At 53.7% G+C, this 17,298-nt stretch overlaps 1 protein-coding gene across 5 annotated transcripts in view; it reads right to left on the minus strand.

Moving 5' to 3' along the window:
* NPAS1 (neuronal PAS domain protein 1) overlaps positions 1-17,298 on the minus strand; it is a 26,814-nt gene that overhangs the window by 2,706 nt on the left and 6,810 nt on the right. The window contains exons 4-11 of one of the 5 annotated variants that reach the window (XM_017889468.1): positions 10,939-11,012; positions 10,560-10,649; positions 7,282-7,450; positions 4,596-4,711; positions 4,198-4,355; positions 3,231-3,337; positions 2,643-2,743; positions 894-988 (exon numbers count right to left, since the gene is read on the minus strand). In XM_017889468.1, coding sequence (XP_017744957.1) covers positions 926-988; positions 2,643-2,743; positions 3,231-3,337; positions 4,198-4,355; positions 4,596-4,711; positions 7,282-7,450; positions 10,560-10,649; positions 10,939-11,012 — 878 coding nt within the window. In that variant the 3' untranslated portion in view covers positions 894-925. Of the gene's footprint in view, positions 1-893; positions 989-2,642; positions 2,791-3,230; positions 3,338-4,197; positions 4,359-4,595; positions 4,712-7,281; positions 8,327-10,559; positions 10,650-10,938; positions 11,013-17,298 lie in introns of those variants that run through there. The other 4 variants (XM_017889453.1, XM_017889462.1, XM_017889447.1 and 1 more) reach the window with 4 other exon arrangements.

The raw sequence follows: 17,298 nt of genomic DNA on the forward strand, positions 1-17,298 counted from the left end.
TTTTTTTTTTTTTTTTTTTTTTTTTTTGGTGAGATGGAGTCTCGCTCTGTCGCCCGGGCTGGAGTGCGGTGGTATAATCTCAGCTCACTGCAACCTCTGACTCCTGGGTAGAAGCGACTCTCCTGCCTCAGCCTCCTGAGTAGCTGGGACTACAGGCACATGCCATCATGCCCAGCTAATTTTTTTTTTTTTTGAGACGGAATCTTGCTCTGTCACCCAGACTGGAGTGCAGTGGCGTGATCTCGGCTCACTGCAACCTCTGCCTCCTGGGTTCAAGCGATTCTCCTGCCTCAGCCTCCCGAGTAGCTGGGATTACAGGAGCACGGCACCACGCCCGGCTAATTTTTTGTATTTTAGTAGAGATGGGGTTTCACCATTATTAGCCAGGATGTTCTCCATCTCCTGACCTCGTGATCTGCCTGCCTCGGTCTCCCAAAGTACTGGGATTACAGGCGTGAGTCACCAGGCCCGGCCTGGATTTTAAATTTTTTTTTTTCGAGACAGAGTCTCGCTCTGTTGCCAAGCTGGAGTACAGTGGTGCAATCTTGGCTCACTGTAACCTCTGCCTCCCGGGTTCATGCCATTCCAAGCTCCTGCCTCAGCCTCCCAAGTAGCTGGGACTACAGGCGCCCGCCACCACGCCCAGCTAATTTTTGTATTTGTAGTAGAGATGGGGTTTCACCATGTTGGTCTCGATCTCTTGACCCTGTGATCCACCCGCCTCAGCCTCCCAAAGTGCTGGGATTACAGGCGTGAGCCACCGCACCCGGCCTGGATTTTAATTTTAATTGCATATAAATGGCTGCATGTGGCTAGTGGCTTCTGGAATGGACAGCCGGGACCCAAAGGTTCCTTGGAGCTTCCCAGGGCCTGAGGTGGGAAGTGGGGCTCACCTGTGGGCTCTGGCCCCGGGCTGGATGCCTCCTCACAGGCCACTCTGGCTGGAAGCTGGAAGGCATCCAAAGGAGTTTGGCCACCCTCGGCTTGGCTGGGGACAAGATGGATGCGGTTAGGAGCCAGGGGTCCTTGGCCTCTTAGGACTCCCTCCTGCTTTACCCAACTTGTGGCAGTAAGTGTGGACACCCCTATGGGTAAAGGTGGATCCCCATCCTGAGGCATTTACAGGGCTCATCACCAAATCTCTAAACTCCGGGTTGATTCCTAGCCTGGCGTGGCCCTCGCTCCTAAGGCCAGACCTGGATAGCCGGTGGCCACCTGGATGTCACCACCTGTGTGTCCTCTGGCACCTCATGCCTATCTGATGTCTGCATCGCCCTTTCAAACCTGCTGTTCCTCTCAGGAGCTCAAATCCGGGCTCAGCAAAGCCAGAGACCTGGGCAGAAGATGGTCTCCTCCCCCATAGAGTCTGGCACTTCCCAGGACTGGCCCCAGCCTCTGCCCTGGTCCTCCAGCGCCCATCTTGTCCCTCAGTGCCTCCTTCATGGCAGCTAGAAGGGTTGTTTTTTTTTTTTTTTGAGACGGAGTCTCACTCTGTCGCCCAGGCTGGAGTGCAGTGGCATGAACTTGGCTCACTGCAACTTCCGCCTCCTAGGTTCAAGTAATTCTCCTGCCTCAGCCTCCCGAGTAGCTGGGATTACAGGTGCATGCCACCACGCCCGGCTAATTTTCTTTATTTTTAGTGGAGACAAGGTTTCACCATCTTGACCAGGCTGGTCTTGAACTCTTGACCTCATGATCCACCAGCCTTGGCCTCCCAAAGTGCTGGGATTCCAGGCGTGAGCCACTGCACCTGGCCTAGAAGGGTGTTTTTTCCTTTTTTTTTTTTTTTTTTGAGACAGGGTCTCACTCTGTTGCCCAGGCTGGCGTGCAGTGGCACGGTCACAGCTCACTGCAGCCTTGACCTCCTGGGCTCAGGTGATCCTCCCACCTCAGCCTCTGGAGTAGCTGGGACCACAGGTGCATGCCACTGTAACTGGCCAATTAAAAAAAAATTTTTTTTTTTATAGAGATGAGACCTCACTTTGTTGCCCAGGCTGGTCTTCAGCTGGTGGGCTCAGGCAAACTGACTGCCTCAGCCTCCCAAATTGTTGGGATTACAGGCATGAGCCACTATGTCCGGTCTAGAGCAGTCTTTCTAAAAAGCAGATTTGACTATGATCCTCTCCAGCTCTAAAGCTTTCTATGGCTCCGCAGTGCCCCTGCACCAAAAGGCCAGGCCATCATCTTCAGGCTGGTTTCTCACTGCTTTCTACTCCCACCCCAAGCATTACCTTTAGGGTCAGGCTGTTGCTTGGAACCCTTTCTCTGCTTGGAACACCCCTCACTGCTTCTTTCCATTAGTTGCTGTGCTCTGTGGGCCTCCCCTGGTAAGAGCCTGCCATGGCTCCCCAGTGCCCCAGAGTCAAGAGTTCAGACCCTTCACCTGAGCCTAAGGAGGCTGTGAGCCTGCCCCTGCCTTCCTCAGAGATACTGTCCCCCTCCCCCTGGTGACTCCTCTGTCTCCTGCCAGCAAGACCGTTCCACTCTGGGCCTCTGCTCTCACCATCCTCCCCCTCCTTCCCCTTCCTATCTGCAGAGGGCTTGTCCCATTCTAGAAGCCCTCTCCGAAGCACCCTCACCGGAGGTGGGGAGAGACAGCAGGGCCCCGAGTCCCCTGCAGGAGGGGTGGGCACAGCCCTCACCTGAGCACGTGGCTGACCCAGAGCACATGGTGCTCCCCGGGGCTCTTCCCGCTCCCAGCCACTGTGGCCACGGATTGCAGCCACACGAAGCCCCCGGCGCGCTGCAGCCAACGGTAGTAACCTGTCATCACCTGACCCTTGTCCAGCACTGGGCCCAGCCCAGGGGTGGGAGAGATGGGAAGGGGTGGGGTGGGGACAGGGAGGAGACAGAGAGACAGGTGGATAGGAGGAGACAGGAGGAGTGAGAGAGAGCAGGGGAGTGGGCAGGGAGACAGTGGGAAGAAGAGATAAAGGTGAAAGCACAGAGAGAAAGGCAGAGTCAGAGAGACTGAGAGGTAGTCCAGCAGTGAGGCCTCTTGGGTGTTTTGGAGACCCCACAGCCCCGCTGACACCCCCCCACCCGCAACATCCTGAGGCATCGCTTAGTCTCCTTGCTGCTCTTCCAGTGCTAAACGGAGTCCCTGGAGCTGTAGGTGCAGCAGGAGGCACTGTGGGCAGCCCTGAAGGACTTCCAGGGACCAGGGAGTGGGGTACTCGGGTCGGGGGTGGGGGTGGTAGGCAGGCGTGGTGGGTGGAGGTGGGTCTCACAGTCCACATGGCTCTGGCGGATCCTGGTGGCGTCCTGTCCGTGGACGAACTGGTAGCAGCTGCGGCCCACCAGCTCTGAGGGCCCCAGGTCCATGTGGTCGCTGACTCTGGGGGGTGACAGAGAAGAGGGGAGGAGTCCAAGACCACGGGGTTGGGGGAGAGGCAGAGTTGGCTCCAGAGTCACCTGGGGTTCAAACCCTTGCTGTAAAATGGGTGCAATAACGGTGTTGGCAGGTGTGGTGGCTCACACCTGTAATCCCAACACTTTGGGAGGCTGAGGCATGCGGATCACTGGAGCTCAGGAGTTCGAGACCAGCCTGCCTAAGATGGTAAAACGCTGTCTTTACTAAAAATACAGAAATTAGCTGGTTGTGGTGGTGCATGCCTATAATCCCAGCTACTTGAGAGGCTGAGGCAGGAGAATCACTTGAACCTGGGAGGTGGAGGTTGCAGTGAGCTGAGATCATGTCATTGCACTCCAGCCTGTGTGACAGAGTGAGACTCCGTCTCAAAACAAACCACAAAACAGTGTCTCTCCCGGGGTAGCCGTGAGCATTCAGGCGGATGCTGAGTGGCAAGGCCCTAGGTACCCTGGAGGCCTCAGAGCATGGGGCTATTTCAGCACTTCATTTGTCTCCACTGTGGAGTGCAGGAGAGGAAATGGATGGGAGATGAGAGGCCAGAGAAATGGGCTGAGATGGGCCAAGCTCTGCAGCCCCAGAAGGAGGGCCTGGACCCAAGACACAGCCCCTCTTCCATCCCCGAAGGCACCCCTGGGCCAGGCCTCTGCCCTGGTCCCCTGCCTTCCCTCCCTTCTCCCTATCATCCTGTCCCTCCACTGCTGTCCCGCCTCCCATGGTTCCCCAGTGCCGTACCCTGCAGACCTGGCACTCCCTCTGACTTCCCATGTACCCCCAGATCTCCATTGTGACCCCGATCCACCCGCCACAGCCCCCAACCCCGGTACCTGCTCTCACAGGCAAGGATGGTGAGACCCAAGCTGAGACGGAAGACGATCATGTGTCCGTGGAGTGGCAGCTCAGCCAGGGGGGCCGGGGGCAACGTGTGCCCGAGGGCCACAAGGCCCAGGGCGTGGGCCCGAAGGCGTCCAGTCACGTGGATGACCTGCTGGTGGTGGGCATGGTTGGAGGGGCAAGGCGGGCCGGTGGCGGCAAGAGGATCATCACTGGGCTGGGTTCCCGCTGTCCCCCACAGTGCTGGGCACTGTGTGACCACCCCCCCATTCCCAGACTGAGTTCCCTAAGCCACCTGCAGTCAGTGAAGCCACCAGCCTGGTTCCCTTGGTCACCCTCAATCTGGGGACATGGCTGGCTGGAATACAGGAGCCTGACTGCTCACACCCACCTTGTACCCCGAGGCCTTGACGTGCAGCCCCCTTTTGGTGAGCGTGGATTTCATGCGGACAAAGAAGGAGCGCTCCTGGACCAGGGAGGAGGGGGGCACCTTGGTGAGGCTGGCCTCTGGGACAGAGAGCGAAGGAAGGTTATGGGGTCCTGAAGAGGAAACGCACAGGCCACCCTGACCCTTGCAGAGCCAGCCGGACATAGACACAAGATGCCCACCAGACCACAGCCGCACTCAGAAACATGCCTGATGGCTTTGCAAGCTCATGGGGACAGTATATGGGCTTCCCTATGTGGCAGCCATCCGCATCTTTTTTTTTTTCTTGAGACTGAGTATCACTCTGTCGCCAGGCTAGAGTGCAGTGACACGATCTCGGCTCACTGCCTCCTCAGTTCAAGCAATTATCCTGCCTCAGCCTCCCAGGTAGTTGGGATTACAGGCGTGTGCCATCACGCCCAGCCAGTTTTTGTATTTTTAATAGAGATGGGGTTTTGGCATGTTGGCCAGGATGGTCTCGATCTCTTGACCTCATCATCTGCCTGCCTCGGACTCCCAAAGTGCTGGGATTACAGGCGTGAGCCACCACGCCTGGCCCCATCCACATCTTTCTAATGCTGAAACCCGCCCCGACCCTCCCTTGCTCTGAACCTGCCATAGCTCCCTAGGGCCTTTAGAAGAAAGCCCACCTCTCAAGCCCCATCCTCCAGGTCTCAGCGGAGACTTCTCTTCCAAGAAGCCCTCCCTGACCCCAGGCTGGGTCAGCCATCCCCTCTGGGTTCCCCTATCCCAGCCCTGCCCCATCTGGGTTGCCACTGTCTGAGGACATGTCAGTCTCCCCTCACAGGACTGGGAGCCCCAGGTGGGTGGTGCTGGAGCTGTCATGGTCACTAGTGTGTCACCAGGACAGGGGCTGGCCCAGAACAGGGGATTGGGGAATAGCAACAAATAAGACTCACAAATTCAGATCCTTCTGTAACCCCCACAAAACAGTCCTAAAAATATGCTCACACACAGATGACCCTGTGCCTCAAACTCAGGTACGAACACAGTCCCGCTCCCCAACAGCCTGCACGTGTTGCAGACATCGCCCCACGCTTGCAAGCACAGCTGATGTCTCAGATGTTTTTGGTGTTAAGCAAACCCAAGATTGGAAAATCCTATTTACAGGATAGTTAGCCTCATAGGCCCCCAACATCTCAGAGCTAAAAAGAGCCGGCAGGGTAATCTGCAGCACCCTCCCTCCCATACACACTGGGAGTGGAAATTTCCACTGGAGAGAAGGGTTAGGCTTGCTGACCCCGGAGCAGACAGACCTGGGCTGGAATCCAACTCAGTCACTTATAGCTGTGTGATCTGGGGCAATTAACTTAACCTCTCTGCGCTGTGCCTCAGTTTTCTGCTGTAAAATGGAGATAACAGTTCCTGCATTGTGGGGCTGTGCTTAAGATTTAATGCATTTTTTTTTTTTTTGAGACGGAGTCTTGCTCGGAGTGCAGTGGCGTGATCTCGGCTCACTGCAACCTCCGCCTCCTGGGTTCAAGCGATTCTCCTGCCTCAGCTTCCTGAGTAGTTGGAATTACAGGCGCCTGCACCATGCCCAGCTAATTTTTGTATTTTTAGTAGAGACGGGGTTTCACCATGCTGGCCAGGCTGATCTCAAACTCCCGACCTCAGGTGATCCGCCCGCCTCAGCCTCCCAAAGTGCTGGGATTACAGGCGTGAGCCACCGCACCCTGCGTTTTTTTTTTTTTTTTTTTGAGACACTGATTCTGTCACCCAGGTTGGAGTCAGTGATGTGATCTCCTCACTGCAACCTCTGTCCCCAAGGCTCAAGCCATCCTGTCACCTCCCAAGTAGCTGGGACCACTGGCATATGTCATCATGCCCAGCTAATGTTTTTTTTTTTTTTCTTTTCTTTTCTTTTTTGTTTTTTTTTGGAGACAGAGTCTTGGACTTGCCCAGGCTGGAGTGCAGTGCCACAATCTCTGCTCACTGCAACCTCCATCTCCTGAGTTCAAGTGATTCTCCTGCCCGAGTAGCTGGGACTACAGATACGTGCCACCATACCCAGCTAATTTTTTTTTTTTTTTTTTTTTTTTTTTTTTAGTAGAGATGGGGTTTCACTGTGCAGGCCAGGCTGGTCTCGAACTCCTGACTTTAGGTGATCCACCCGCCTCGGCCTCCCAAAGTGCTGGGGTCACAGGTGTGCACCAGCACGCCTGGCCTTTTTCGTAATTTTTGTAGAGATGGGGTTTCACTAAGTTGCCCAGGCTGGTCTCCAACTGAGCTCAAGTGATCCGACCCGCTGGGCCTCCCGAAGTGCTGGGGTTACAGGCGCAAGTCGCCGCACCCGGCCCTAATGTAGTTATGTAATGTGATTATGTATTTAAAGGCACAGCCCAGCGTACATTCCCTATAAGCCTGCCTTTTTATTTACCTAAGCCTCTCCCAACTCCTTTCAGCAGCCAGGGGGGTCTTTCTGTAGCTCAAATCTTTGAGAGCTTGGCAAGCTTAAGGAGCCAAGTCTCACCGCCTCAATTTATACTCCGATTCCTTTTGCAAAGATTCGTTCTACACAGCTCTAACTTCAGTGCTTTTTGTATAAACGTGGCATGGCTGGATACAGTACAGCGGGCGTCCCCCGATCTACCCTCAGACTTCATTATTTGGGAGCCCTTAGAATTACCGATCTCGGCGGTATCCGCAAGCGAAGAGGAAGAGGATGAGGAAGAGGAGGAGACGGAGGGCGGGGTTGGGGGGCCGGGGGTCGGGGTCCGCAGCCCCAGTTGCTCCAGCACCTCCGAGTGGTCCCCAGGGTGAATGTAGTCGAAGACACTGCTGCCCGTCATCTCCACCTGCCGGCGAAGGAGGTGAATGCAGGGGGCGGGTGAGGTGCGCGCGCAGTAACTCGCCCGCCCGCTGGGCTCAGCCTTGCCTCATTTGCCTGCATGCAGGTGCGCTTCATGCCAGTGTATTTTTTTAAGGAAAAAAAAAAATTACCTTTCAATCGGAAGATACCAACTTAGATTCTTCTCGCTTCATACCTAGTGATTAGTAAGGATTTTTCCCCGCCCACTGTATTAAGGGACTGTGTGGGAGTGGGGCATGGGTGGGAGGTGTCAGAGCCTCCGTTTACCCAACTCCTGCTTACTCAGTGCCACCCCCATACAGCAAACAACTGTGCCCTGGCATGAATCACTGGGTATCCCAGCAGGAATGAGATTCAAGATACAAACAGGGGAGTGGTTTTTAAGCTCTCAAAGAGTTAGAGCTTTTCAGTCAAACACTTTTACATTCAATTCTACCTTGTAAATCTCTCTCCCAGCAGTCCCCTTCTCTCCCTGCCTCCCTTGATCCAGGCCCCCATCTTCTCCCCACTGTGTTTCTGCCCTTGTGTCCTCACTGGTCTTCTGACCTACAGTTCAAAGATGCCTCTGCAAGTTACTTACCTGACCACCATGGCTGCCATGACTCCTTTTGCCCCTCAGCTTGGGGATCACGTGCTTCCCTCAGACTGTTATCCCTCTGGGCTCCTCCCCCTCATTAAATCCTCTCCCACACCAGCTCCAACAGCTTCAAGCCTTTACTACTTCTTCTGCTTTTTTTTTTTTTTTTTTTTTTGATGGAGTTTCACTCTTGTTGCCCAGGCTGGAGTGCAATGATGTGATCTTGGCTCACCACGACCTCTGCCTCCCAGGTTCAAGCAATTCTCCTGCCTCAGCCTCCCAAGTAGCTGGCATTACAGGCATGCACCAATACACCTGGCTAATTTTGTATTTTTAGTAGAGATGGGGTTTCTTCATGTTGGTCAGGCTGGTCTCAAACTCCCGACCTCAGGTGATCTGCCCGCCTTGACTTCCCAAAGTGCTGGGATTATGGGCGTGAGCCACCGTGCCTGGCCTTTTTGTTTTGTTTTGTTTTTGAGACAGTTTTGCTCTCGTTGCCCAGGCTGGAGTGCAGTGGGGCAATCTTGGCTCACTGCAACCTCTGCCTCCCAGGTTCAAATGATTCTCCTGCCTCAGCCTCCAGAGTAGCTAGGACAGGCATCTGCCATTGCACCCAGCTAATTTTGTATTTTTAGTAGACACCGGGTTTCACCATCTTGCCCAGGCTGGTCTCAAACTTCTGACCTCAGGTGATCTGCCCACCTTCGCCTCCCAAAGTGCTGGGATTACAGGCGTTAGCCACCACACCCAGCCAAGCCTTTCCTCCACTCTTCCTCCTTCCCATCCTCTTGTCCAAATTCCCCTCCTTTTGGTGTTTTCCTCCTCCGGGAATCTCACTGAAAGGCCACTCACAAGTTGCCAATGCACTGAATTTCCCAAATTTCCTATTTGCAAAAAATATTTGTAAAAATGATCAAAGTTGATAGCAGTTTGTATTGGAGGGACCAGCAAAGCTTAAGGTACTGTGAGATGCCAGTGCTCCAAGGATGGGGCTTTCAGTAGGTCTTCCTGCCCTCCCCCGACCACCTTTTTTTTTTTTTTTTTTTTTGAGATGGAGTTTCACTCTTGTTGCCCAGGCTGGAGTGCAATGGCACGATCTCGGCTCACTGCAACCTCCACTTCCCGGGTTCAAGTGATTATCCTGCCTCGGCCTCCCAAGTAGTTGGGGTTACAGGTGTCCACCACCACACCTGGCTAATTTTGTATTTTTTTTTTTTTTTTAGTAGAGAGATGGGGTTTCTCCATGTTGGTCAGGCTGGTCTTGAACTCCCAACCTCAGGTGATTCGCCTACCTCGGCCTCCCAAAGTGCTGGGATTATGGGTGTGAGCCACTGTGCCCGGCCATCTGCCCTTCTTTTACTTACTCATTAGCCTCCAACTGCAGGAGCTGGGGTGAAAACAAGAGCTTGAGATAAAGACAGAAATGCAAGCCGATCAACCAGAACACCACAAAAACCTTCCAAAGCCAGTAAACCTCAATACCTCAATCCCTTCCAATACTAATTGCTCTAGACCTTTTTCTTTTTCTTTTTTCTTTTTTCTTTTTTAAGGCAGAGCCTCACTTTATTGTCCAGGTTGGAGTGTAGTGGCTCCATCACGGCTCACTGCCGCCTTGACCCCATGGGCTCAAGCAATCCTCCCATCTTAACCTCCTGAGTAGCTAGGACAACAGTGTGCCACCATGCCTGGCTAATTTCTAAGTTTTTTTTTGTAGAGATGGAGGGGGTGGTAGTGGTGGGATGTCTCACTGTGTTGCCCAGGCTGGTTTTGAATTCCTGGCCTCAAGTGATCCTCCTGCCTCAGCCTCCCAAAGTGTTGGGATTATAGGCATGAGCCGGTGTGCCGGGCCTCTAAACCTTTAAAATTGTTAAGAGGAAACAAGTGTTGGCAAATATGGTGCATCTGGCCCGCCAGTCATTGGCAAACTGATCTTTCAGTGAACCTGCTTTCCTCAGATCTACCTGTTACTTTAACAGCCCTCCTCAGCCGGGCACAGTGGCTCATGCTGTAATCCTAGCACTTTGGGAGGCTGAGGCGGGTGGATCACGAGATCAGGAGATCTAGACTATCCTGGCTAACACGGTAAAACCCCGTTTCTACTAAAAATACAAAAAGTTAGCCAGGTGTGGTGGCACGTGCCTATAGTCCCAGCTACTCGGGAGGCTGAGGCAGGAGAATTGTTTGAACCTGGGAGGTGGAGGTTGTAGTGAGCCGAGATCGCGCCACTGCACTCCAGCCTGGGCAACAAGAGCAAAACTCCATCTCAAAAATAAATAAATAAATAAATAAATAATAAATAAAAACATAAATAAAACATAAAAATAAAAAATAGCCCTTCTCTGCCTTTGAGGATGAACCGTGTTGGGTGCCATGTGGGTTGCCAAGGACTTTGGGGACCACAGAGATCCAGTCCATTTTTCTTGCTGCAATGGTGAGGCCAGGAGAGAGGAAGGGCATGCATGGGCCTGGCAAGGGAGATGGTGGCTGAGCCAATCCAGGTCCACTGGGGGTCCCTTACCTGTGAGAGACCCAGATAGATGGAGACTGTCTCTGAGATGTAGAGGAATTTTCCTTCCTGGTTCAAGGCGAACACAAAGCCATCCAGGGACTAGAGCCGGGAGAGACAGGCAGGGGGAAGGGTGGACCTGTTGTCCCTCTGTCCAGCCGCCAAGTGGTAAGAGGTTCTGAAACCTGGGTCTCCGCCTGAGGTGGACTGTTCTGGTGGGGAGGGGACTTCAGTGGTCCTCGGAAGGGGCAGGGAATGGGGGGATCTTGAGCATTCGGCTTCCCAGTCCAGGTACCCCCACCATGGATGGATGCTGAAGAGGCTGCTGTTCTCCAGAGGCGGCCGCTAGGTGGCGGCAAGGAGCAGCGGGGAGGGAAGGGGCCTCACTCACCTGCAAGATGTGACCTCCCAGGTGCTGCTCGAAGACTTCGGAGACCAGCGCCGTGGGACCGCGGCGGCCTGGGGCTGGGGGCAGATGGAAGGATGAAGCCTGTTAGTCTGGCTGACCCTGCCCAGGGCAGGTCCCCAGGGAGCCAGTCTACAAGAGCCAGTCTCCCTCTCTTCCCCTAAGGCCTGTAGACATCTTGGGGTATCGGGGCACCCATGGGGGAGACACCTGGGGCGTGGGACACACAGGTGGGTGCGAGAGTGAGTGACAGACTGACTCCAAGAGACAGAGGGGCCAGGGGGTGCACAGAGGGACTCATTCATTCGTCCACCCATTCATTCACAAAAACTCCCTGAATATCTACTCTCCCTATGGTCCTGCACTAGGCATTGCTGGGGGTGCAATGGTGACCAGGACAGCCCAGCAACCCCCGCACTCCTACTGGGCTCTCAGACCAGGGACAGTTGAACAGCAAGCAAGAAACTAACATCTCTGCTTAGGGATCCCATAAAAATCAATAAATAAGAAACCAACAGACTGGGTGAGGTGGCTCACACCTGTAATTCCAGCATTTTGGGAGGCCGAGGCGGGTGGATCACAAGGTCAGGGGTTCGAGACCAGCCTGGCCAATATGGTGAAACCCCGTTTCTACTAAAAATAAAAAAAATTATCCGGGTGTGGAGGTGGGCGCCTGTAGTCCCAGCTACTCGGGTGGTTGAGGCAGGAGAATCACTTGAACCTGGGAGGCGGAGGTTGCATTGAGCCGAGATCGTGCCACTGCACTCCATCCTGGACGACAGTGCCAGACTCCGTCTCAAAAAAAAGAAAGAAAGAAATAAAGAAAAAGAAAGAAAGAAGGAAGGAAGGAAGGAAGGAAGGAAGGAAAGAAAGAAAAGAAAAAAAGAGAAAAGAAAGAAAGAAAGAAAGAAAGAAAGAAAGAAAGAAAGAAAGAAAGAAAGAAAGAAAGAAAGAAAGAAAGAAAGAAAGAAAGAAAGAAAGAAAACCAACAGCCTGGGTGAGGTGGCTCATGCCTGTAATGCAAGCACTTTGGGAGGCCGAGCCAGACAGATCACTTGAGGTCAGGAGTTTGAGACCAGCCTGGCCAACATGGTGAAACCTGTCCCTACTAAAAACACAAAAAAATTAGCTGGACATCGTGGCGTGGGCCTGTAATTCCAGCTACTCAGGAGGCTAGGTGGGAGGATCGCTTGAATCTGGGAGGCGGAGGTTGCAGTGAGTCGAGATCATGCCACTGCACTGCAACCTGGGCAACAAAGTGAAACTCCATCTCTTAAAAAAAAAAAAAAAGACAAAAAGAAAGAAACTAACAAATATAGAATTACCTTTTGTGGCCAGTGTTATGGAGAATGAAATAGGTGGTACAAAATGGACACTAATGGGGTAAGGGCTGTTGAAGGAGGGGACATTTGAGCTCAGACCTGAAGGATGAGAAGGAGGCAGACAGGAGACTGAGAGACAGAGACAGAGGGATATAAAGGAATAGAAGAAGATAGAGACTTTACAACTCAACAACAAAAAGACAATTCAAAAATGGGCAAAGGGGCCCAGTGCAGTGGCTCATGCCTGTAATCCCGACACTCTGGGAGGCCGAGGTGGGTGGATCCCCTGAGGTCAGGAGTTCGAGACCAGCCTGGCCAATATGATGAAATCCCAAAATTTCTCTACAAAACCGCAATGATGAAACCCCAAAAATTCGCTACAAAAATTAGCCGGGCATGATGGCGGGTGCCTGTAATCCCACCTACTCAGGAGGCTGAGGCAGGATAAATCACTTGAACCCAGGAGGCGGAGGTTGCAGTGAGCTGAGTTAGGGCCATTGCACTGCAGCCTGGGTGACAGAGTAAGACTCCATCTTGGAAAAAAAAAAAAAGGCAAAGGGCCAGGCACAGTGGCTCATACCTGTGATCTCAGCACTTTGGGAGGCTGAAGTGGGAGGATTGCTTGAGCCCAAGAGATCGAGACTAGCCTGGGCAACACAGTGAGACCTCATCTCTACAAAAAATATATTTTTAAAAATGGGCAAAGGACTTGAATAGATATTTCTCCAAAGATGATATACAAATGGCCAATAAGCACATGAAAAGATACTCAACATTAGTCATTATGAAAATGAAAATCAAAACCACAATGAGACACCACTCCACACCCGCTAGGATGGCTAGCATCAAAAAAATAGTGGCCGGGCACGGTGGCTCACGCCTGTAATCCCAGCACTTTGGGAGGCTGAGGTGGGCAGATCACAAGGTCAAGAGTTTGAGACCAGCCTGGCCAACATGGTAAAACCTTACCTCTACTAAAAATACAAAAATTATCTGGGCGTGGTGGCATGCACCTGTAATCCCAGCTACTCAGGGCTGAGGCAGGATAATCTCTTGAACCCAGGAGGTGAGTCGAGATTATGCCACTGCATACCAGCCTGGGCGACAGAGCGAGACTCCATCTCAAAAAACAAACCAAACCAAACCAAAACAAAAAAACACAGAAAGTAAGTATTGGTAAGGATGTGGTGAAATTGGAACCCTCGTACATTGCTGGTGGGAATGTAAAATTGTACAGCCACTGTGGAAAACAATTTGGTGGTTTCTCAATAAGTTAACATAGAATTCTCTCTCTCTCCTTTTTTTTTTTTTTGAGACGGAGTCTCGCTTTGTCGCCCAGGCTGGAGTGCAGTGGCGCGATCTCAGCTCACTGCAAGCTCCACCTCCCGGGTTCATGCCATTCTCCTGCCTCAGCCTCCCGAGTAGCTGGTACTACAGGTGCCCACCACCATGCCTGACTAATTTTTTGTATTTTTAGTAGAGACGGGGTTTCACCGTGTTAGCCAGGATGGTCTTGATCTCCTGACCTCGTGATCCGCCCGCCTCGGCCTCCCAAATTGCTGGGATTACAGGTGTGAGCCACCGCGTCCAGCCAAGTGCCTGTTTCTTATGGGGCTAAGGGACTAGGTCTCCTGTCAGGCCCCAGCACTTCCCCTCCCTGGCTGTGTGCCCTGGGACCAGCCTCTCTGTCTCTCTGTGCCTCAGTGTCCTCCTCTGTCAAGCGGGTTTGCCAGGAGCGGTGACTTCCCAGGCTGGTCACACATTCAGTCCACTTAACAGACAGAAAGGGCCTGGCTGGGGCCTGGCAGAAGCAGATGCTGCGGCACAGAGCCGGGACTGGTATTAATAGTGTGATTACTATTGTTATTACCCGACCATCAAAACACCAGGCGGCGAAACCCCGCCCCTCCCCCATGGGCGCGCAGCCCCCGCATCCCCAGCCCCCTAGTGTCTGGGCTGAGCTTCCTCCTCCCGGGAGTACCCCACACCCTCCTGGCTGTTCCTCCCTGCCTCCACCTCCGCCTGGAGCTCCAGGAACAATTACTGGGGGGCTGGGGGGGTGACGGGGACCCCCTCCCTCAAGATACAGCTCAGAACCAGCCGGGTGACAGGCAGGAACAATGCTGCCTGCTAATTGTCGCAATTTTCCCCTGTCATTTTTGCTAATTCCTTCATTTTCCCTCTCCCAGGATCAGCCTGGGTCAGACTGAACCGCTGCAATTAACAACATTAACGGGCACGGCGGGACTGGGGGGTGTGCTTGGGGGGGCTTGGGGACCTGCTCTTTCCCATACATGGGTCCGGTGCCCTGTGAAAGGGACCCCCAGAGACTCCTTCTGATCACTGACTGATGTGTCTTTTTACCCCCAGCCTCCACCTCCCCATCCCACCAACTCCCCGATGCCTCCCACTATTTCCTCCTTTTCCTCTCCCCTCAAAATGTCCCCACTCCTCTGTCCCCCACATTCAGCAGGAGACTTTTCACCACTTCCACATCCGCCCTCCCATGTCCAGAACCCAAACATCGCTCATCCATTTAACAAACACTTGCTGTGGTTCTTATCAGAGCCTGCCCAGTGTCCTCATCTCCTGCACAGAAAGGGAGCATGAGGAGCAGAGAGACGGGGACCAGGGGCAGACAGAGGGGGACCCAGGGACAGAGAGAGGGGGGCCCAGGGACAGACAGAGGGGGACACAGGGGCAGAGAGATGGGGACCTGGGGCGGAGAGATGGGGACCTGGGGCAGAGAGAGGGGGGACCTGGTGGGAGAGGGAGGGAGGACCTGGTGGCAGAGTTGGTGGGGAGACGCAGGGGCAGAGAGAGGGGACCCAGGGGCAGAGAGAGGGGACTCAAGGGCAGAGATATGGGGACCCAGGGGCAGAGGGAGGGGAAACTGGGTGCAGAGAAGGGGGGGGACTTGGGGCAGAGAGAGGGGGAATCCAGGGGCAAAGGGCAGAAGCCAAGACCTTTTCCAAGTTCCCAGGTCTCCCCTGTCACCTGCCCTTCTCAACTGCCCTGAGGGGATGTGTTGACCCTGGGTCCTGGAGAGAAGAGGCTGGGGCTTCATCACCCAGGGAAGTCGGGAGAGGGGTCCTTCACATGCCCCATCGTCAAAGTGCTGCAGGCCTGAGGGCTGCATGGGGGTGAGCACCATGGGGTGGGGCAGTGCCGGGTCACCTCTGCCTTTACTTTCCTCAGCCTCATCTGTAAAATTGGTCTACAGTGATAGAGCTGAATAGGCTAGTGCATACAGTAGGTGCCTAATACTGGGAGTTATGCCACCATTCTCTTTTTTTTTGAGACGGAGTCTAGCTCTGACACCCAGGCTGCAGTGCAGTGGCGTGATCTCAGCTCACCGAAACCTCTGCCTCCAGGTTCAAGCGATTCTCCTGCCTCAGCCTCCCAAGTAGCTGGGATTACAGGCGCACACCACCACACATGGCTAATTTTTGTATTTTTAGTTGAGACGGGGTTTCACCATATTGCCATATTGCCTGTTCGAGACAGGCTTGTCTCGAACTCCTGACCTCAGGTGATTCATCCACCTCAGCCTCACAAAGTGCTGGGATTACAGGTGTGAGCCACTGCGCCGGCCGTGCTTTTCTTTTCAGTATGACTACAGATAACATCAGGGCACCTCTGCCTTTTCGGGTGGTTTCTTGGAGGCCGCCCTCTGTGTCTCTCACACCCACATGCATTTTAAGCAAGTCTCAGGGGTTGGACCTGACCATGTCACCTGTGTCCCGCCACCCATGGCCCCAGCCCAGCCCCGGCCCCAGCCTAGCTGCCCTGGCTGGACCACCACACCCTCATCCTCACTGGGCTCCTACTTCCGCCCTCACCACCTCCATGACTCCCCTCTCACTGCGGGTAGCAGCCAAACCCCTGCCACTGTGCATGAGGCTCTGCACCCAGCCAGCTGATCCCTGCCTGCTTCAGGGCCTTTACACCTTCTGTTCCCTCTGCTGAGCCACTCTCTTCCAGCTTTTCTCACAACCGCTCCCACACCTCTTTGGAGCCTCAGCTCAAAGATTACTTCCTTGGCTGGGCCCAGTGGCTTACACCTGTAATTCCAGCACTCTGGGAGGCTGAGGTGGGTGCATCACCTGAGGTCAGGAGTTCAAGAACAGCCTGGCCAACATGGTGAAACCCTGTCTCTACTAAAAATACAAAAATTAGCTGGGCATGGTGGCGTGTGCTTGTAACCCAGCTACTTGGGAGGCTGAGGCAGGCGAATCACTTGAACCTGGGAAGTGGAGGTTGCAGTGAGCCGAGATTGCACCACTGCACTCCATCCTGGGTGACAGAGCAAGACTCTGTCTCAAAAAAAAAAAAAAAAAGTTACTTCCTCAGCGAGGCTGTGCCTGACCTGTGAGCTAAGAAGTCACCCGTTGGCAGGCCACAGTGGCTCACACCTGTAATCCCAACACTTTGGGAGGCCAAGGCTGGCAAATCACTTGATCCCAGGAATGTGAGACCAGCTTGGGCAACATGGTAAGACCTCGTCTCTATAAAAAATGCAGGCCGGGCGCGGTGGCTGAAGCCTGTAATCCCAGCACTTTGGGAGGCCGAGACGGGCAGATCACGAGGTCAGGAGATCGAGACCATCCTGGCTAACACGGTGAAACCCCGTCTCTACTAAAAAATACAAAAAACTAGCCGGGCGAGGTGGCGGGCACCTGTAGTCCCAGCTACTCGGGAGGCTGAGGCAGGAGAATGGCTTAAACCCGGGAGGCGGAGCTTGCAGTGAGCTGAGATCCGGCCACTGCGCTCCAGCCCGGGCGACAGAGCGAGACTCCGTCTCAACTATCACAAGAAGAGAAAACCAAACACCGCATGTTCTCACTCATAGGTGGGAACTGAACAATGAGATCACTTGGACTCGGGAAGGGGAACATCACGCACTGGGGCCTATTATGGGGAGGGGGGAGGAGGGAGGGAGTGCATTGGGGAGTTATACATGATATAAATGATGAATTGATGGGTGCTGACGAGTTGATGGGTGCAGCACACCAACATGGCA

The sequence above is a fragment of the Rhinopithecus bieti genome, unplaced genomic scaffold, assembly GCF_001698545.2.
Source record: "Rhinopithecus bieti isolate Rb0 unplaced genomic scaffold, ASM169854v2 scaffold_574, whole genome shotgun sequence".
Taxonomy (NCBI): Eukaryota; Metazoa; Chordata; class Mammalia; order Primates; family Cercopithecidae; genus Rhinopithecus; species Rhinopithecus bieti.